The sequence below is a fragment of the Ixodes scapularis genome, unplaced genomic scaffold (assembly GCF_016920785.2).
Source record: "Ixodes scapularis isolate PalLabHiFi unplaced genomic scaffold, ASM1692078v2 PGA_scaffold6__148_contigs__length_123643588, whole genome shotgun sequence".
In the NCBI taxonomy this organism is placed as follows: domain Eukaryota; kingdom Metazoa; phylum Arthropoda; class Arachnida; order Ixodida; family Ixodidae; genus Ixodes; species Ixodes scapularis.
This window is the reverse complement of record NW_024609881.1, coordinates 123,500,225-123,521,343: the sequence shown is the minus strand read 5'-3', so window position 1 is coordinate 123,521,343 and position 21,119 is coordinate 123,500,225. Positions and strand designations below refer to the sequence as shown.

Below are 21,119 nucleotides of genomic sequence, written 5' to 3'. Positions count from 1 at the left end.
TTAATTAGTATAATCGTATCAATCATATTATATACAAAAATATTGCCTCCGATATTATTTGTTTTAAATTTATAAGCCTACTTTTAGTTCTAGCGTTCAGGAGTGCAGTTGTTGCGGTGGAACGTGGAACTTCCCCGTAGTGACTCGAAGTCATATCCAAATCCACGACCCCTCTATCGGAGACTTTTTCGGTTATGTCGTGTGGCTCGTACCGCGGTCTTGGCCCCAGAAACTCGGCCCGAGGGAGCCCCAGGAAATCGTGAACGGCGGACGGCTCTCTGTTCGGCGCCGTCGACGGCCACCCGACACCCGAGAATGGACGTGAAGGAAGACGACAACGTGTGCATCGTCTGCTGGCGTGAGATCCAGGTGTACGCCATCGGGCTCTGCGACCACCCCGTCTGCCACGAGTGCTCGACCAGGATGCGGGTGCTCTGCCGCAAGAGCGAGTGCCCGATCTGCAGGCGAAACCTGCCCAAGGTGGGTGCACCCCGGCGCACTCGAGACGATCGCCGTCGAGCCCGACTTCCGTTGCGGAAGCCTGGCTCGTCACGTCGGGCCAGAAGGACCTTCGCTGGCCACTTGGGGGGTTCGGATGGATACACTTGGTCCGTGCACAAACGCGTTTGCGGCGACGCCGACAGCGTGTACCCGTTTTTGGTGCGAGCGACGCGTTTCCATGCCAACTTCACACTAACGAGTGTCGAGCATGCCTGCCTGTTTCCGGTGTGGACCAACATCTGGCTGCCTTCAGGCTGGCTGCACACCCAAAAGAGGGATTGTAATATACGTGCCTTGCACCGGCGTCACAACATCCATTCTGCACCACCACGGAAGAGAGAGAGGGGGAAGCTGCTTTTGTACGAGTTTTGAGTGACGGGTTAACCTACTATAATCCTATAGAGGGAGAATAGCCACGTCCTGGACACACAAAACAGAGTCCCGGTGGGAGGAGAGTTCCTCCTTTCCCTCTTCTCTGGTGGTGGCCAGAGAGCTGGCGGGATGACGTCGGGTGATAAGCATGTATGGCTTCCATACTTCAACCCGAGACGAGTACAAAAATGGGTAAATGAAAGAAAAACTGACATAGACGTGCACCATCACAAACTCTGCAGCTAATTAATGTGCACAAAACTAAAAGCGCGAGAGGTAAGGCGTGCAAAGAGAAAGGGAAGGACGAAGGGCGTGCGCACAAAACATCGGCACCCCAAGGGTGGGGTGCCGGCAGCATTTCTCCCTTGGATCAACTAATTAATGTTACAACCTCACCCTCGCATATGCACCATGCACAAGAAGAAAGAAATTTGCGGTGTTTCTTTGATTGCAAACAATAAACTAAGCGTCGCCCAACGCTCGGTTCTCCACACGCACATGGCCACAAGTGCTGTCACATGCAAGCTATAGACCATTCCATTAAGCGCTCTCTGGGCGGCACCATTTTGTGCGACCGCAGCGCCCTCTCCACACCTCCGGGAAGTTCCGCGGGTTCGGCGGGGTAAAACGAGAGAGAGGGCCTGCGCGCGACTCCGCTAGCAGACGACAAACCGGGAGGTTGCCGTTCTCCATCTTTGGGCTGTAGCGGCGGGCTGTACGGAACATCGAACTCTCGCTCGTGGCTGCCACTCTGAAGTGGTTCGCGTTCTTAGAATAGTTGTGGCTACTCCAAAATCAGCCTATAGCTCTCTGTTGTTCTGTTTTGCTAAATGATCAACTAGCATATCTTTTTTCCGTTACTTAAATAGCAGTTGAGTCAGCCGGCAGTACTACCCTCAACTACTGCTTGTATTGTGGCAGGAGAGCACGTTTTATTTATTATTTCAGACTTCCACTCACGGTCGCTAAAGGCCTACACCAGTACGAACTTGTGTATAGTAAAAGATGTACAGCCACCGGATTTACTTTTCGCCAAAAAGACCGGCCAATCAGACACAGTTTTCCCAATATTTTTTTTTTATTTGCACGCAGGTAACAGCGCAATTGGACCCCGTGAGTCTTTTTATCTAGCATAATATTACACGACAACTGGCATACCAAAATGTGCGCATCTGCGCTTGAAAGTTCCAAAATGACGTGATTTTAAACAGAGTTTGCACACCAGCCGGACGCTACCTACAGCCCACTCGGCGGGGCGGACGTCATGCGGGGTGAGAGGGGGAGTGCATTTTTTTCTCTTTTACCCTCTCTGCTATGACCCTAATGGAACGGTCTATAGATGTTCTCTGTTTCCTGTCACTCTCAATCACACGGGTGCCGTATCTGGTATGCGGGACGAAAAAATAATAAAACATTTTGAACCTGAAATCTGCGAGAAAATATAGGTGAGGCAAAACAAGAATGTGTGACAACCACACATTCTTCGTAAACATCTTCCAGCGGTGTGGACGGATCAAAACAATGTGTTACCGCATACCAGACGTGACAACATTCAAGGTGGCTGCGCCCTTGTGAAAAAAGTGTATACATTTGAGAGCTCTATCAGCCGCCATTTTCTTCAGAAAGTCACTCGTAGCTTTTATATAAGATGACTGCTAGTGCTGAAACGTTGGCATCTGGTTTGGGACCGCTAGCTCTACATTTGGCCGGAGAATGAGCGTTCGGCAATGCATAGTTTGCTCTCGAGGTGAAGAAAACCTCGTAACTATTTTGGGGGGACACCCAGCACATTGACGGGGGCAAAGTTGCGTAATACAGGAGTTGCTGATATTGAGATGGTGTGTGTTTCTCCTTCTCTTTTTTGCCTCGTCTCGGGTTATAGCATAGAATTCATTCACCAGCTTGCCTGCAATTTTACTTTTTCACCTTTGCTTTATGACCTCGCTTATATTGAACAGATGGAGCCGGTGTGACTGTAGCCCTGTCTGCTGTTACAAACAAATCCACATTTGTCAAAGGAGACTGCCTCGTTGCACTCTCCCATGCACTTAAGTGCACCACCCAATGTCTCTGGCGGAGATCCGTTTCTCCCGGCTTTGCTGTCAGAGTACCTGTCGTCAGAGGTCGGCATTTTAGGTCGCCCTTACCCTCGCCCTCACAGCCACACTCACCTCAGCCGCTCACTCACCCTCATCCTCACAGCTACACTCACCCTGAGCCCCTCACTCATCCTCACGGTCACACTCACCTTCAGCCCTTCACTCACCCCCACGCGCTCATTGCCCTCGCACCCCCCACGGTCCTCACTCACCCTCACACTCATAAATTTTTGGGGTTCGGAAACTCGCCCTCATCTCACCTTTAAAGGTGGGGGCGCGTGAGGGTGAGTGAGGGCACTCACGAGTGAGGTTTGCCGAGGCTTGCCGCCAACCGGCAAAATGCCGCCCGTTCACCGCCGCCTCCCTGTCTAAAACAGCGAGTGAGCGAGCTCCCAATCATTCGGACCCAACTTCCTTTTTTTTCTCTCGAACGTAACGAAGAAAACAGCCAACCTAATGCTAGCTGCGCAAACCGCGCTCTCGAATAGCGCCAAGCAGCGAGCCTTAGCTTGCACCAACTCCTGCTTTCTCACCCGTTACCCAATAATCAAACCGCACCATGCATCTGCAGGGCGAAATTGTTGCGAGGCGAGCGTCTACCCCACTTCCCGGGAGATGTCGCGAGAGGTTGCAATACCTGCTGCAACCCCTCGCAAATTCTCTACGCCGTCGAGCGAAGTCAGGCCTCACAGAGAACTGGTCATCTCGCACAGGGCTCTCATGAGTGAGGTTTGCCGAGGTAGGCCCGTCGTAGCGGGTCTGGTACGCTCCGGTCTCCAAATCGGTGGTTGCCAAGCGGGAAAGGCGATCCTTGCGGAGGCACCGTCGCTCGCCACTGCCTTCGTTGGCAACGGGTGCCACTTACCTCGCGGAGCGAAGGTGTCTGGCAAGACGGTCCTTGCTATTCTCGCGGACGAATCCCCTAGGTGGCTGGCAGGAAGGACAGAGACTGCAAGTCGGGGCGCCAACAAGCTCGCCAAGTTTAGACATAACATGACCCCGAGGCTGCGGGGAAGCAAAGGATGACGCATGCACGAAAAGTCTTTAACGAAAAGACAGTGAGTGTGCAGGCAAGCTGGTGATAGCTAATCATGTCATATAACGACTGAGACTGTGGTGGAAAATATTGGAAACTTTTCAGTAGGAGGAACAGACTGAAAGGGACGTCTCAAACTCAGCTAACTGGTTTATTTCTCGACCATCCAATATATAGCCACAAAGCTGGAAATTTATTTTGCTCAAAAAGAAGGTAGGATATTAATCTCCCCCTTTTCGCGTCGGTACCTTGTTTTAGCTTACAGCCGACTGCAGCGGATGCTACGAGCCGTCGGAGCCAATTCGGTTTCGTGCGAGCGTTGCGTGATCTCTGAGAGGGAGCGCAGTGACGGGCAGAGAGCGCATCACATTCTTGGAGCTGGATCGGCCGAGATGGCTCGTAGCATTCGCCGCAGTTAAACGTAAGGCAAAACAGAACGTACGGCTAGACGCTCGCTCCGAAGACGAAATATAAGACACCTCCCCACCGTGAACCCGCCTGGATCCCCACGGACCAGAACGTCTTTTGCTCGTCCACGGTTTCGGAGTTTGTCTGGAAGCGACTGGGTTGACCCCCTGCCCCCTTGCTTCGCAGGTGATCTTCGTGAAGGAGGCCCGGCCCTTCGAGGAGCTGAACCGGCGACTGTACCCGGTGGACGCGCACCCGCAGGTGTGCTTCGAGGACGACCAGGTGCGCCAGGCATACCGGGCCCTGCTCGAGAACCGCTGCAAGTACTGCCCACCGGGGGCCAAGCGCCCGGTCTTCGCCAGCTTTGGCATGCTGCGCACCCACGTGCGCAGGGAGCACCACCGCACCTACTGCGACCTCTGCGTCGAGCACCTCAAGGCGAGTGCCCTCTCCGGCCGGGAGGCCGCCCTCGCGGCTGCCCAGGGAGAGCTTTCCCTTCTCCCCGGCGAACCCGTGACCGAGTTCTGAAAGGGCCGAGTTGGCAAACACGATAGAAACAATGGCAACGACGAAAAGAACTCGCGACAGGACAAGAGCTGTACTCGCTTTTAATGAAGGAGATGTTTTCTCCATCCTTCGAGACACGATAAACAACCTAAAAATGACGAGATGCAAATTTTTTTATCTTGAAAATCGTTGCACACCTTCTTTAACGATGGACTGAGAAGTTCCGCCTTGGGGTTCTCGTACGCTTTCCGCTGCCTCTGACCGTTCCTCGAAACATTGTCGGTGCTAGATCCATGGTATATGGCAGCTTTAGCTGCCACAGTAGCAACGCAAAAAGACTTAGACAAGCAGCGTCAAATGTCCCGACACTGCTCTCCATTTTGGGCCTGGGGGTTATCGTGCTAACTGAGCAGCTAGAAGAGTGGTTGTTTAGGCGAGTTGGTTTGACATCTTATACAATCTTGTGCGCAACAAAGACGAGGACAAAAGCCTTGTTGTGTCCTCTTCTCTGCTTTTGTCCTCGTCTTCGTTGCGCACAAGATTGTATAAGATGAGCAGCTAGTGCTGCCTTGTGGCCTCCTGATTAGTACAGCTCAATTTGCCTCTCCGCGTGTTCATTGAAATGCGGTATAAGTCGGTAAAAGTGAGTGAAATCCACATAAAAGCGTGTTTCGCATACCGGCCCGGGCATGCCCGAAGATACGAGCACCTCACTGGCCGTACGTTCAACGTACGCGGGGACGCGCACTCACCAACCATTTGACCCCATTGCCCCTTGCAGATCTTCCCCGGGGAGCGCACGGCCTACTCGAAGAAGGACCTTAGCCGGCACCTGCACTCCGGGGACCTGGAGGACACCTCTCACAAGGGCCACCCGCTCTGCCAGTTCTGCGACGTGCGCTACTTTGACCACGACGAGCTGTACCGCCACCTGCGCCGAGAGCACTACTACTGCCACTTCTGCGGGGATGACTACCGCCTCCAGTACTACCGGTGAGGGCCTCGCACGGGTGCTTTCTGCTGGAAAGGCACCGTGGAATTTGTATTCGAATGCACGGTTCACGGCTACAATGTGCGCAGAATGTGTTTAAAGGCTGGGATCTTCGGGAAAAATGTCATAGAATGCCACAGAAACCGTGACGAAACGGGTAACACGTACTACAGAAGACAATCTGTACAAAGGAGTGGTAAACCGAGAAGAAAAAAATGCAATCCTAAGCGTGCCCCAACGGGAATCGATTGCGACCTCGATGTTCTAGCACCGTGCCAATCGGTAGATAGATGCAAAGCTTGTCTGTGTCACGGTGGTCTCTACTGACTGTTCGAACAGAAACAGCGAATGCCAGACGCCGGAATTTGATGTTGGTTTGGCTCCGAGGCATGACGCCAGCCTACGGACCCCCAGTCGGCGGGTTTGAAACCCGGTAGAGTTGCCGGGATTCAAATCTTCCGAATCCGAGGAGGCTCATGACGGAGAAGGCGTAACCGAGACTTCGGTTGCACGTCACGAGTTCCTCGTCGGGGCACGCCAGGTGCCCTCGGTCGGTTTAGAGCGTAAAGGCCCAAATTCGTCTCTGTCTCGTCTTTGCCCACCCGTCGGTTTTCCCCCACTAAAAATTTTTCTTCTTTGGTGGGCACTCTTTGGAGTGCCCACGACTGCAGTGGAAGAAGGGAAAGCATGTATCGAGCTGATCTGTCGAGGCACGGAGAAACCTGGGGTGCGCCACCGTGTCCGCGCGGGGCGACCACGGGGGTATTTTGCAACGGCGGCTGCCGGAGGGGTGCGAGAAAGGGAGAGCATCGCCCGAGGGTGCGCGGATGGAACAATGGGGATGCGGAGAGCGCTCTCCCCGTGATCTCCGGGGTTTTTCGGAACCATGGCGGCCTACAGAGGGGAAGGGGTGGGACTGAGAGAGAGCCTCACCGCAGTTTGCATCTAAGGAACGGCGGGGAGAGCAGTGTCCTCGCTGTAGGGAGGGCTTTTGCGCTCCTGCATGAGCATTTCTGGCTGGGAAGGGGCACTAGCTGCCACCGCCGTAGAACAAAATAGGAACTGCCAACGCCTAATGTGATTCATTACTTATTCAGAGCTACTCTTATTTCTCAGATATTACTTTGTGCGGTACTATGTTAGTCTTCAGCACTATTTCTTACAAACTAACGCGCGTAACGAGCGCCAATGTATGGTCAACCTCATTTAACTAAAGTGCGGAAGTTAATTTTAACGCTAAAAACTCTTACATTCTGTCACTCGGGCATGTTTATGTGGACTGAACATATAGCACAGAGGCTCTCCTAATTAGACACAAAAAAAAACACGTATAGGCTACAGTATGCCGCCAACTACGGATGGCCGCGACGGCTTCTGGCGGTAGCTGCCGCGACTCGCGCGCAGTTGCGGAGGTGCAACGAGAAAGCGCCTGATCTGTACCCAAGGTTCCCAAAATTACCTGTCGTCATGGCGCTCTACGTTCTGCAACAGGTTTATGCTGGACATCGTCGAAAGCCACTGAATTTACCCACCTTACAATGATATAAAGCAGGTGCAGCATTTTACGGCGTTCCAAAAAAATGCTTAATTGGGACGCGTTTCTAGGTTTCGGTTTCTTATCGGAGCGCACCTCCGCTCCGGATATCCCGCCCCCAGTGGCCAAAATGCGCAACTTATTTGCTCTGCCATGCATCGCACGTAAAAGAGGCTTGACATATGGACTGCCACATGAGGTTTTCCCTTTCGACGTTGGTGAAGATGCTCTCTTTACATGCAATGCGTGACAGTGCACGCACATTGTGTGTTTTGGCCATAGGCTGACCCGAAGATACGCTCCATTTTTAATTTCAAAACCTAGAAAGGCGTCTAAATTGAGCAGTTTTTGGGAATGCCGTAAAATGCCTCGTATTATTGTAATGTGGGTGAATTTAGTGGTTTTGGATGATTTGCATGAAGTTTCTGATCGAAATCATATCTTCAAAGCAATTACTAAAGAGTAATTCATTTTTTCATTACACTGAATGCTAATAAAAAAAATTTAATAGGCACTTGGGCTCAAACTACTACTTCTTCAACATTGTTTTTTCTGCAATGCATAGTTTTCGCATGAGCAAATGGGGCCTTGTTTACAAAAACACCCTGTATATACATGTTTGCAAGAAAGCCTTCTGTGCACTGCCATTTCGAGCTATGCTTTCATTGCCTAACGTTTCCGCCATGTTGGTGTGTGCTGGGGGCATGTCATTAGGGTGCCCGAGGACAAGGTAGCAACGTCCGTTGCATTGCCGACTGCCAGCATTAGCGACGCACTAACTGTTGCAAAACGCAGGAGGAGGTATCCACGCAGAATCGTAGCGTCAAATATTGTAAGGCAATATTGTATTGTATTGCATCAATATTGTAATATTGAATTGTTTCAGAGTTTGTAATGATGGCAGCGTCTGTTCCGGCACATCGTAGAACCAAGAGCTGCCGCGAATGCAGCTTTGGTTAGGTAATGCATTGGCCATGTGGCTTCTGGTGCATTCTTATAAGCAGGTTGAGAGTTTAACTATTTTTATAATTTGTCAATTTGTTAACCTGTATGTTTAAGAAATCATTTTGTAGTCTCTTTGGGCGCCCTGTGGTCTATGCTTCAGCAAGAGATGCCTCACCTCGACGCGCAGTTTGAGTTTAGGGCAGGGTCCCGCTTGCAAACGTGTACAGAGTGGCACGAATAGAGTAGCTGCCCATAAAACGAGCAGACAAAATTTGCACATGCATGTGGAGAGCTCAGATTTCCATCGAAGGGTGGCGTATTTCCTGCGTTACCTAGCAAAATTCAAAAGCATGACTTGTTTCCTGTGAAAGGGTGGAGTTCGGTCGGAGCACGAGCATATTTATGTGAACGATCTACTTATGATGTTTTACTCAAGGTGCATTACTTTTCTTTGTTTGTGCGTGTTCAGTCCCACTAAAATCCTTCGTGGGAGTGACAATATTCTAAAATAAAATAAATAAATGAAGTAACAGCATTCGCGACATTTCCACTGGTAGTCTCCGACGCAGACGAAGGAGTCGCCCGAGGGTCGGGTTCGTGGCACCGTCGCTCGTGTCTTGTCAAAACTTGTTCACGAGTGCACTTTCACCTTTTCACCCTCGCTACGAGATGCAAGGTGAGGGTGACTCAATTCGTAAGCCTCAAAAACTCGAGAGATGGATGTTTAGCGAGGCGCTTGTTTCTGAGTTGACGAGTTTGGTGAGTTTGGTGATAGCGTTAGTTTGGTGCAGGACGCGAGTTTTGTTAGTTTCATTTCATTTCATTTATTGACCTCAAATCGCCCAAAGGCATTACATGAGGGGGGAGGAGACAAGGTGACTATATTCTAATACAAAATACACGCGAATGAGAGAAAGGCAAAAGATCAGCACATACTTAAAAGAAAAAAAGTTCAGTAAGTTTGATAAGTTTACGAGTTTGGTCAGAGCACGAGTTCCAGTGGCGTAGCCAGGGGGGAGGCTTATGGGGCTTTAGCCCGCCTCAGACCTCCAAAAATGCCACTGACGAGTTCGATTGGGACATGTTTTTGACGAGAGGCATTAGTCTGGCGAGTCTATGAGCTTGGTGGGCTGATGGGTTGGATAAGAGTACGAGCTTGATAAGCTTGACGGGGAAATTGACGAGCAACCCTGGGTGCAGCAACTACGAGTACCTGCGGGAGCACTTCCGGCAGGAGCACTTCCTGTGCGAGGAGGGGGACTGCCGCAACGAGACGTTCACGGCGGCCTTCCGCAGTGAGATTGACCTCAAGGCCCACCGGGCGCAGCACCACAACCGCAGCATGACCAAAGCCCAGGCCAAGCAGGCTCGCACCCTCGACCTGGAGTTCTCCATCGCCCCACGGGCCGGTCGGTCCTCTTTGTTTTTTTGAGGGGTTTGGTGCAGGTCGGGGCGTCCAAGTGTCTCGCGATGTTGCGGAAAACTGACGTCTGGCGGAAAATCTTCTCCGCCGAGTAGAGCTTCTCTATGGTTTCGCGTGATGCCGCGACGTCACACGACAGCACAATGTCACGTCGAGGGTGGATTTATGGGAGACCCGCAGGGAGATCCGACCTTGTGGGTGAAGCATGGCCCACACCTATTTCGTTGACCTAATAATTGCCATTTCATTGACAACTAACTACGTACCGCGCAAGCACCCTCTTCCTTCGGGCGCCCACACTTAACATTTCCCAAACTTGGGAATTCCGCTAAATATGCGTTAAGTGCCCGATTTGACTGGACAAGCGCCAAAATCTACATTATCCCGTTTTGAGCGAAAATGGGGCGGGTGCTTGCCCGGTATTATACGGCATAGTATGTCACAGGTTAAGAATTTAGTGGCAGATGCACCTCAAAGGGATTTATATCACTCCGCCAGCCAATCACTTCCACGCCTTCCTTGATGTCACCGACGTTAGGGATCGATAAACTAGAGTTTTCAACGACAGTTTCGCCCGTCGGCTTGTCGAAGTGACTTGGGTTTACGTCGCAGGGCCGGTATTCGCTTTTGTGCGCGTTAGTTTTTATGTTGCGGCGAGGGGATTCGGCGACTGTCTCGCCGTCCAACTTGTTCGACCTGCTCGGTGCCCCGCTTGGACAGTCGCGTCAACCTCGCTTGACAACTTTTTGTTCATTTGGTGTTTGCCGTTGAGACAAATACCGCTACAAAATGTGGCAATGCGAGCGTTTTTTCGTGGTAGTTTTTGCGCGACGACGTGAGAGTCGCGCAGTCCCATGCTTTGTGCTCTATGCCTCCACTTCGCCAATCGCGTAAACCTCACCCGTCGAAACCGGCGCAAGCTTCTTCTACGTCGATGCCTTCATTCATTTAATGTTTGCCCCTGTAAGGATGAACGTTGCAAAATCATCGTGGTGTTCTTCGTGGTGGTGTGCCAACTCCAGAGTCCCCACTACCGATACGATACGCCACGTGAAATACTTGAGCGGTGCCACCACCATTCTGCCTCGTCGGACTCCCGTCTGCATCTCCGCTCGCTTCAATAAACGAAGGATGCCACTCCTGGTACGACGCCTTCGAAGCGGTACTTATTTGTTGACGAAGCTGGCACCCTCGACGAGTCTGGTCGCTGCAATCGGTCGGGTAGTAAATCGGGTAACCAGCAATTGCCTCCGTCGTCACTCGCGAAGGTGTCTTGCCGTCACCTTAGACAACACGAGGTAAAAAATCTTCCGGCACCTCGCCTCTTACGAGGTAACGCAGGTGCCTCTGCCACCTCTCGACAACGTCGTCCTGCATAAAATACAGCGAGCTCGGCTCTCTCCGCTCGCGCCCGATACCGACGTCGCCACATTGGCTTTGTCGCGGAGCAGACGACGCGTTACTTTTTGTCGGGGGAAGCACCCACGGCGGATGCATTAAGCCTGTAGGACGGAGCCTCCGCTGAATTTTAAACCTCTCACTGACTGTAGACATTTCTTCCTAAAAAAAAGTTAGTATATGCCGTTTTTTTCTTTAATAAAAAAGTGAAAGCCGTTTACAACTTCCTGTAACGCCGAATTGGAGCGCAGCTCTTGAGGAGGAGGAGTGGAGGGTATATTCCTCCTCCTCCCTCGTGATCATGCCTGCTAGTCCTCCTCCCCTCCTGCTCCCCCTCCCTCTCCTTTACCACCTCCTCGTCGTTCAAGCTCCTCCCCTCCCCTCGCCTCCGCCTCCTCGTCTCTCCTCCCCCCCTCCTCCACCTTCGTACTGCTTTCCTCCTTGCCGCTCAAGCCGGACAATGAGGGGAGGAGGAGGAGAAGGAGGGGGAGGAGGAGGAGGGGAGGAGGAAGAGGGGGGAGGAGGAGGGGAGGAGGAGAAAGGGGAGGAGGAGGAGGGGAGGAGGAGGGGGAGAAGGAGAGGGAGGAGGAGGAGAGGGAGGGGCGCGGTTACGCCGACGCCGACGCCGACGGCGACGGCGACGCCAACGGCGACGCCGACGCCAACGGCGACGCCGCTCAGGCTGGAAACGGGCCCCTAAGAGCTGCGCTCTAAAAAAGTTACTTTTGGGAGGCTTAGAGGGATGGTCATCCCTGTCCCTTAAATCTGCCCCTGGTGACACCGTAACATTGCGTGGCGCTCTGACATCGCGGGATGTCGCGATGTATGGCTCATTACATTACGATACCAATACGTGCTGTGATGTGGCGTGATCTCACGGTTAATGTGTAGTGTGGCTGTGCCTAGAGAGTGCTGCAGTGTGCAGTACCTCGGTTGTCGTCGCCATGTGGAGGACATGGAACCGGTCAACCTTTTTGTTTAGGGAGGGGAGTATGTCTTGGGGGCCCTGTCTTTTGCCTGCTACGAGCGAGCAATGTGAGGGGGGAAAAATGCCCGCTTTAAAATTTGTGACAGACTAATTTTGTTGGTTGCGCCTCCCATTGAAGCAGACCACGCGTTGTCTGCTACAAAACGTACGACAGACGACGATTTTGCCAAGTTCCACCCGGGGAGGGTACCAGGTCGGTAGGCGGGCGTTCTTCGCAGGGGGTTTTTCATAGTGGATGCAAAGGTTTGCAGTGAGCCGCAATCTCCCGTTGACCTACGGGGTGGGCCCTACATTAGGTATTTAATAGACGTATTGCAATATTACCCAAGCATCAAGGAGAATGCAGGGATTGGTGTTCCACGCGCCACTCGCGCTCGCCTTCCCCGTATAAGAGGTTCGAAGTAAATAATCAAAATAAAGCGTTGACGAACGCGCGTGCAAGATACCATTTGTTTTAGGCTTTTGCTTTGGAAAAGTTGCTACTGCTGATGCCAGCACGCGCGGCGCATGGAACACCAATCCCTGCATTCTCCTTGATGCTCGGGTAATATAGCAATAGGTCTAAACCCGGTTCCTTGTCCGTGGCCGGGAGGAAGCGCAGAACCCAACTGCCACCAACAATGACTTTAATGGCGCCCGATGCGAATGAAAACAATACCTCTAACCGATTCATCGTTGTCATTAAGCATGTGCGAATTGCAGATTTTGATTTTGAAGCGTATTCGAAGCAAATGGTGGTTTTGGCCAAATATTTTGTATCAAATATTGAATAGTTTCTCTGAGCCTTTTACTATGTGCAACATGCTTAAGGGGAGACATCGGTCTTTGGAGCCAAAAACGTCCTATAACTGTATCTTTTGAAAATGGCGATGGCTGTTGTTCTTCTGAATTTACCAGGCTTCTAATTTTGTGGGTGAATATTTGGGATATAAATCAACTAATAATGTCTATGTGGGCTGAATGCGAGTTGAAGTTGACTCTAAAACATTGCTTTCACAAGACACAATTTTTGGACTCGTGGAGAGTTTGCAGGAGGGATATCTCAGCATCCAAAGCAGACAGAAATATAACCTTTCCTGAAAACTCTCGCTAAATGTGTGAAGCATACAATGTTGAGAGCAGATTTCCTAATAAAAGTCTAGAAAATTTTCTATATGATCTTTTGTTTTATTACTTGTTAACCATGCATTGAGCACTGAACTTCTATGTGTGGTAAAATCACTAATAGTGGGTTTATCTTAAAAGTATTTCCAACATTGTATGCTCTACACTTTCTAGTACCTAGCCATGTGTTAAAAAGGATATTTTGTTGAGTAGTTTTTTTCCTATCGTTCCTCCAAACAAAGGGAGGCAAGTTTTAATTACCTTGAGGAAAATTCTCCTGACTGAGAAAGCGACCAGATATATGAAATCAGCACAAAAAGCTGAACAAGCTCATGAAGTTTCAATGGGTTTGGTCACAGAATAAGAAAAAATGCTCCAAGACCAGTGTTCCCCCTTAAACGAAAATTCAGCTGAACTCTCGAAGGTCGTTCCTAACCTTCCGCGTGTCCACTTCTAAGCTCGGTTAGTTTTAATACAACAATATTTATCTACGAACTGTGGCACGTTAAGAACAACTTTGTCGCAGCTATCCTAACTGAGGGGATTCGTAAATCTGCTCGCTATTTAAAAGTATTCCTTCTATAGTTTTAGATTTGACCCCCCAAAAAGCATGAATGGTGAACGCCAGTTGTTGAGACATCGTTGCCAAACATACAGGGTGCGCGAGGTATTTGAGAACATAACGGTGGTTTTAGCAAAAAAAGTATGTTTGAAGGAATCTACAGAGTTTGGTACAGGTCCTGTTTTCTGTTCGTGTTCTTGAACTTTATTCTTTCAAACCCAACCAAGTGGTCCTCGTTGATGTTGGCCATAGCGTCCACAACGGTAGCCACTCTTTGGTGTTGTGGGGCCGCTTGGGTGTCTCTCTCGAGCACGGAGCAGACGTAGTAGACCAGGGGGTTTACATCTGGAGAGTTAGGAGGTGTCGTGTCCCAGCGAGGGACAACGGCAGGGACGTCGTGACTGAACAGCCGTCATCAGGCCAATGATGTCTATTCGGGGCGCAAGGACCCAGCTCGAGAAGGAGAGAAAGACGAAGTGGCATCTAGTGGCCGAGAATTATAGATGTGGCGAAGATGTGGCTATGAAATAAGAAGTGAGAATACAACAGGAGGCCACTGGGGGTGACATGGTCGTGGAGGTTGTCAGCCAGCCAATTTAGGGTCGTGTGGGCCTCGTGGCATGGATTCCTGTTGAGAGATCTATGGCCTGCCCTTCTATCCAAGGACAGTGCCAAGGTCTCGATGTAGGCCTGGTCGAAAGATGGCCAGACCCTCGTTGCTCACAGCGGCCACCGCTGAGGACTTTGTCCACATGACCACAGGGACCTCCTCGGAACTCGCACAGAGCCACCCAAAGTCCTTCTTGTTGGAAAAAAACCGAAGCTTGTTCAACAAGCACTTGGACCGGATGGGTTTTTCGGGACATAAACTGCCCTCTCCTCATCACGTATGACTGGTATTTGAGGTCCTCGTACACCAAAAGCCCGAAAATAAACTTCTCCAGCCTCTTGGCAATGGCGTTCATTCACTTTCACAATGTCCCGCACCAGCTGGACAAACTCGGCCGTCTCTCTCGACAACGTCTGGGGATGTTTTTTTCGCTTGGCCACGGATACAACGTCCCGTCAAAATCCTAGAACCGTTTTCTGACCTTGAAAAAAAAGTACCTCGACACATTCAAGCAGGTGGCCATATCCAAATCGCTGTGGTTGGCGGCAAAGGCAATCAATTTGGCGTACCTTTTTATTTCTTGTGTCTGACTGGAAGCTGCCACTTTAAAATTAATACGCTAGATCAGGGGTCGGCAACCTTTTGCTAAAGCGGGCAAAATCGCCACAAAGGGGAAGAGTGAGCGGGCCGGAAAAACAAAGAGTGAGGAGGAGGAGGAGATTAGCTTGGGGGGTACTATAATATAAAAGAACTATCACATACCCTAAGTGCTACGCAAAGACGTCCTCTTGAATCGGGAGCAGGTAAAGTAAGATTGCTGGAGCCCTGTCTGTAAAATTTTGGGTGTTCAATATTGCTCGCCACGATTAATCAATGAGTCGTAAAACATTTTGGAGGTGCCCGTCTTTTTTGCACAACGTCTGTGCTTGACCTCAGAGTTTTCATCTCGAGAAGGTATATTCGCAAATAATATATATATGCGCTTCAGCAAACACTTCGATCGAGGCGGCTCTGAGATTGCGTAGATTTGAAAACTTTATTTCAGGGAGGTCTGCAAAACACTCAGTGAAGTAGTTTTGACTTTCAGATGCATCTTTCAGCTTATTGCCTGTTCGGAGATCAGCTGATTAGCCAGCTCTGTCAGGCAGATCTTCCCTAGAGCATACGTTTGATTACAGGGTATGCACCCAAACATACCTCTTGTTCTATATGTGTGTGTGTTTTTTATTGGGGGGTGGGGGAGGAGGTTTTTTTGGTGGCTTGCTGGGTGCCGTATTGCCTCGCAGGCTGGATCCGGCCAGCAGTCCGTAGGTTGCTGACCCCTGCACTAGGTAGGTGGCATAGACGCACTCAAAGGTGAAGCCAAGCGTCTGGACAGATGTAGTAAAAGTATGAGAAGCTATGCCCCTTGTGCTTGGTGAGAAGCGCACTGAACGGGGCTAACCCACCGCGATCGACGCCTCAAGAAGTATAAATATCGCAGTTGGATCTCGGAGCGAATTTCGAATAACGTATTATTCGAAAATTAGAATATTCGTGCATTGTCTTCTTTGCATCTCTCATGTTACCGAAGCTCTCTCGTTTTTCCTTTCAATCGTCTAAGACTGAACACTTTGCGCAGGCGTGTCGGGCAACCACGAGGACGGCAGCCACGCGCGACGTCTGCCCAGGCAAGGCGGACACCAGAGGCCGAACCGGAGCGGCGCTCTCCCGCAGAACAACAGGTGGGCTTTCGGGATGGGCGCCCCTCTCGAGGCGGGCTCGCTCCTTCGCCCCGGAGCACGCCGGCCCACAATCTCTTACGACAAGAGGGCGCAGCATCCGTCGGGTAGTTCCAGAATGCTTCCGGATCAAAAAGATTTTTTGTAATTTGCGAGATAACGGTCACTCCTAGCATCGCATAAGCGTTCTTTAGAGCCCATGGTAAAAGAATAATGCATCAAAAGCTATAAGAAGTAGAGATGTGCGACTATCAAAATCTTTCGAATCGAATAATAAAAATTATGAATCGGATTGAATCAAATATTTTGGAATTTGAATTGTTGTTTCGAATAAAAACATTTGAAAACAAATATTTTTTATCTGGCGTGAGATAGACAAGAATGCTCAATTGGAACACAACTGGAACTTTTTTTAGCAAACATTTATGAAAATGTTAATTTTATTGCAATAAGAAAAATGTCACGCATGTGACTGATAAAATACAGATGAAATAAAAGATCAGTCAGTAAAACACCATTCAAGGAGTAAAGTTACAAAACGTAAATAAAAGTGCACGAGTGGAGGCGGGTTGGGAAGACACAATGCCACAGTCGGAGATTGCGTCACAGACGAACGCAACCACGTGAACGTCAACAAAAGTACATGAGCGGTGGCGGGTTGGCAAGCCACAATGCAAAATCGAAGATGGCGTCGCCGACTTTGTGCCGTCTCTTTTTACGCGGGTGAATGCAACCTTGTGAACATGCATGGAATTACACAAGCGGAGGCAGGTCGGCAGTCCACAGCAGAGTTGAAGATCGCAGCCTGCAGCCGCACCGACTTTGTGCAATCTCTTTCCGTGTGCTATAGTTCTGCCGATAGAGGGTGTAACAAAAAAACAATAAATAAAAAATTTAGTTTTTTTTTTGTTTTTTTTTTTAGCAGAGGGAGATGGTCTCACTTTTGCCAGTGGGAATGTGTAGAATAAAATAACAAAAGGAATCTGGCAAACTGATGAACCGGAAAATCAAGCGGAAAAAAACGTGTGCCAGATATTCATATCCGAATCCAGAGCACCTTGGCAAGTGTAGTGACTGTAGGAAGGACCGTACTAAGTGTGGTCCTTCGCGTTTGCGCTCGCAACGATGCACGTACCGTTGCGAGTTGTAGTCCTTCATCAAATCTATTGCAGCGTTCGTGCCACGACTCTTTCGCCAACTCCGCAATCCAGACATCGTGGCAAGCAAGGGACAGATCGTGCTATGCAAATAACTTTCTACTGCTTCTTACAAAGAAAAAAAAAGGCACTTGGGTTGGCTTTTGTGAGTTTGCCAAGCTCAAAACCATACTGTGCACTACAAAAAACAAAACGAGGACCTCGACTGCGAGTTGACACTAACCAGCGAGTTCCACGTTATTCGTAATTTTCGAAGTATTCGAAGAATTCTAATCCTTCGAACGGCAAAAGTGTGAATCGAATCAAATAGCAAACATTATTTGCAAAGTATTCTAAGTTTCGAATATTTGCGTACCCCTAATTAAAATATTTGTATGTCTCGTAGTACTGAGCGGTTAGGGCAGGTGCGCTCGAGCACGCTTGAAAGCGAGTGTGCGAACCGTGCTCGAGAGGACAGGAAGTGACGGAGGGGTTCCGTGCGGGGCAGGGAGGAGCAGCCAGCCAGGGGCCCCCCGAGCACCGCCCAGCGGCCGGCGGAGAGGCAGGCGCAGACCCTGGACCTGACCTGGGAGGCGCCGCCCCCCGTGGACTACCAGTGCGACAAGGAGTTCCCGCAGCTGGGTGGAGAAGGCGCCGGGCCGGGGACGGGCCCGTTCCTGCCCACGCCGTACTCGTCTCGCAGGCCCGAGCAGGTCAACTTCGACAGCGTGGACGAGTTCCCGTCGCTCAATCCGTCCGCCCCTCCCCCGCGGCCCGCGTCGGCCGTTCCCCGGGCTCGGCCGCCTGCCGCGAGGGCCTCGTCGTCCGCCAAGCCGCAGTCCAACGGGCAGGCGAAAGGTGGCCAAGAGGACCGGAACAACAACGCCGGTGGTGACCCGGACTCCCGTCGCAACGGCGGTGCCAACGTAACCGTTCGTCTGGTGCAGCCGCCTCCCGCGGCAAGTCAACCGTCGGCCGCAGCGTGCGCGCGAGACGGTTCTAAGGCGCACTCCTCTGCGCGTGGACCTCCGAAGCCGGCTTTCGAGGAAGACTTTCCCGCACTCGCGTCCCGCGTCGTGCCCCGGATGTCGGCAGCGTCTGCAACTTCCGCGGAGGCGGGGTCGTCGTCCCGGCAGCAAATCAAGACAAAGAAAAAGAAAGCGGACGAGCCGAAGCGAGCTGATCCCCAAGCCCGAAAGCCCGCGCCCGTAGTCGACGGTCATCCGCCCGCCACAGAGTCGTCCGCCGTCGAGCCTTCCGCGCTTCACCGCGCGGCGTCTGCCCCGAAGCCATCCGCCGCAACGGACGACGCGACAAACGGCACGAACGCGACTGACAACCTGCTCCAGCTCATTTCCGCCGCAAGAAAAGGAAATGCGACACACCCCCAGCCGTCGGGCGGCGAGAGCTCCGACTCCGAGGAGGAAGAGCGACGCGCGCTCTCCCAGAAGGACTTTCCGCACCTCAACGGCCGAGCCACGGCGGCCCCGCCGGGGTTCCGGAAGCCCAAGCCGCCGCCGGGATTCGCGCGTCCCGGAGCGGACCGTTCCCGGCCGGCAGACGTCTCGCTGGCACCGGGGGCCGCCACCGTGCCGTCGGTCCCGCAGGCTCCGCAGTACACGCAGCCGGCCAGGTTCCAGCAGCGCAACCTGGAGCTGATTGTGGAGATCCAGAAGAGCCTGGCCGGGGACCAGTTTGGCCGCTTCAAGGCGCTCTCCGGGGCCTTCCGCCGGGGCACGCTCTCTGCGGCCGACTACTTTTCCCACTGCCTGGAGCTCTTCGGAGCCGAGGAGCGCTTCCTGGCGGTCTTCCCCGAGCTGCTCTTCCTGCTGCCGGACATCCGCAAGCAGCGGGAGCTCATGGCGACCTACAACGCCCGCCGGAAGGCGTGTGGGGCGTCGACGGGTGCCCTGCCCAAGGGTGCGGCCGTGCAGCTGCTTGTGTGTGCCACCTGCCAGCAGGTGCTGTCGGCGGACGACTTCCGCAGCCACCGGACTCTGCACGACCCCGCCTAGGGACGGATCGGTTTACCGGACCGACTCACCACGACGTCCCTCCTTTCTTTTACACTCTAGGCACTTTACAAGTTTGCTTTTAGTTTTGTCTCGTTGCGTCTGCTCGACCTTTTTGGCAGAGGGTCGATCGCGAACTTGGAAGCAACGACGGCGAAAGGAGCCTCGAATATACTCCGTTCACCCTTAAGCCGAGACGGCAGCCAAAGGCGGGAGCACGAGCTAGCTTGCGCTCCTGCCTTTGAGAAGTGCCTTTCTAGCACGGGCGCTCGTTCTGCGGAAGAATGTTTCAAAGTCGCAATCACGTGCTTGCCGTATTTTCTGCACTCTCGGCTTAAGGATGATTGGAGTATAGTCTGGACTTTCCGTGGCAAGTCGAAACGGAGGTGTCTTCGGATCCGCGGCGGCAATTAGCCGTTCCATGCAAGAGGGAGGGAGGTGGCAGAGTCCACGACGTGAACCGGATCCCGGGTTTATAACAGTGGCCGACGAAACGGGCGCGCTTCTTCGTGGGGAATGGAGAAGATTTTACGCGTCTTGGAAAGAGGGCGGAATTTGTGCGTCGCTGATGCCTCTGGTGTTTGGAACGCCACTGATCATCGGGGAATGTTTGCATTACGCAGCAGGAGTATCTGTACAGCCTAGTTGCTAGTTCTGGCCGGACCGTATCCAATTGACGAAACCACCTGTTCGTGGATGCGACCATAACGCTCAAAACTCGTTTGCTTCGGAAATTACGGTCGTTTAGCGGTCACGGTGAATGACCATTCTTATTTCTTTTTTTACCTTTCGAACCTCGTCGCTAGTTTGGGCGTCGCGCTTTGGTAGGTATCGCCCTCGGAAGCTACTCGTTTCATGTTTTTGTGCTTTTGCCACTCTTCGTCTTTTTGCTATTGTTTCGTCGGCGCCTTCGGCGAGAGCTCGTTAATTCTACCGCCGTAGCAGCAGTGGCTTTTTAGGTTGCCTCGCAAAGGCACATTTCTGATGGAGTGGACCGTTTGCTCATGTGGCGAGAGAAAGCACAAGCTGGTGCTTTCTCCCTCGCTCTCGACGAGAACTCTGTCATTTCATCTGCCAGTCGAACTGCGCTTAGAAACAAATTTTTAATGCGACATTGTTTTCTCTGCTAGTTTTCTCGGTCAAATCGGACACTGCATACTCTCACAGACCGTTTCTATTCAGAGGAGGCGGTGTAAGGAACTCGAGAAAGAATGATTTCGAGGTGGTTTTTCAGTGAGTAAATTATTGTTCTCGTTAAAAATGCCCGTGCTGTCTGCTGTTTTTGAAAATCTCGCCTCTGCCGAAACTGACCCAGTCCGCGGTCGAGAAAGTTTCCACCGAGTGGGCAGCTGAATCGCTTCGACATAGTGCCGGAAGCTTAGTGGCTGGGGAACAAACCCGGAGCTGTGAAGTGTGGAAGTATGAGTCCTCAAAAGTTGCCGGCCCGTGTCCCTGCCGCCTTCCCGAATCGCCCAATTAGGTGCATCGAGCCGTGTGCTGCTCATCTTCGCTCGATGGTGACCCCGGAGAGACCGACAAATGGTAAAAAGCATCTTCGAAGGTCTTTACGGAGACGCTTTCTTAAACAACGGTCCAGGTATTGTCGGTGCGTTTCGGTGCAACGTACCGACACGCACCGACAAGCCTGCACGAGCCAAAAGTAGGGAGTATGAATTTCACGTTTTGATGCAGAGTGCATTTTCGAGCGGTTTTCGAGCCTAGAGCATTACGAAAAAAACAATAGAGGCCAATTCACGCTAAGGCATTTGCCC

The 21,119-nt window shown here is 51.6% G+C and overlaps 1 protein-coding gene across 1 annotated transcript; it reads left to right on the top strand.

Annotated features, from left to right (window-relative positions):
- Window positions 1-100: 100 nt before the first annotated feature.
- Window positions 101-20,608, top strand: LOC8025781 (E3 ubiquitin-protein ligase ZNF598). Its single transcript, XM_029969699.4, has 6 exons — window positions 101-480; window positions 4,603-4,854; window positions 5,705-5,916; window positions 9,594-9,802; window positions 16,100-16,202; window positions 17,844-20,608. The coding sequence occupies exons 1-6, from the start codon at window positions 316-318 to the stop codon at window positions 19,348-19,350; spliced, it is 2,448 nt and encodes an 815-aa protein (XP_029825559.2). The 5' UTR covers window positions 101-315; the 3' UTR covers window positions 19,351-20,608.
- The last annotated feature ends 511 nt before the right edge of the window (window positions 20,609-21,119 follow it).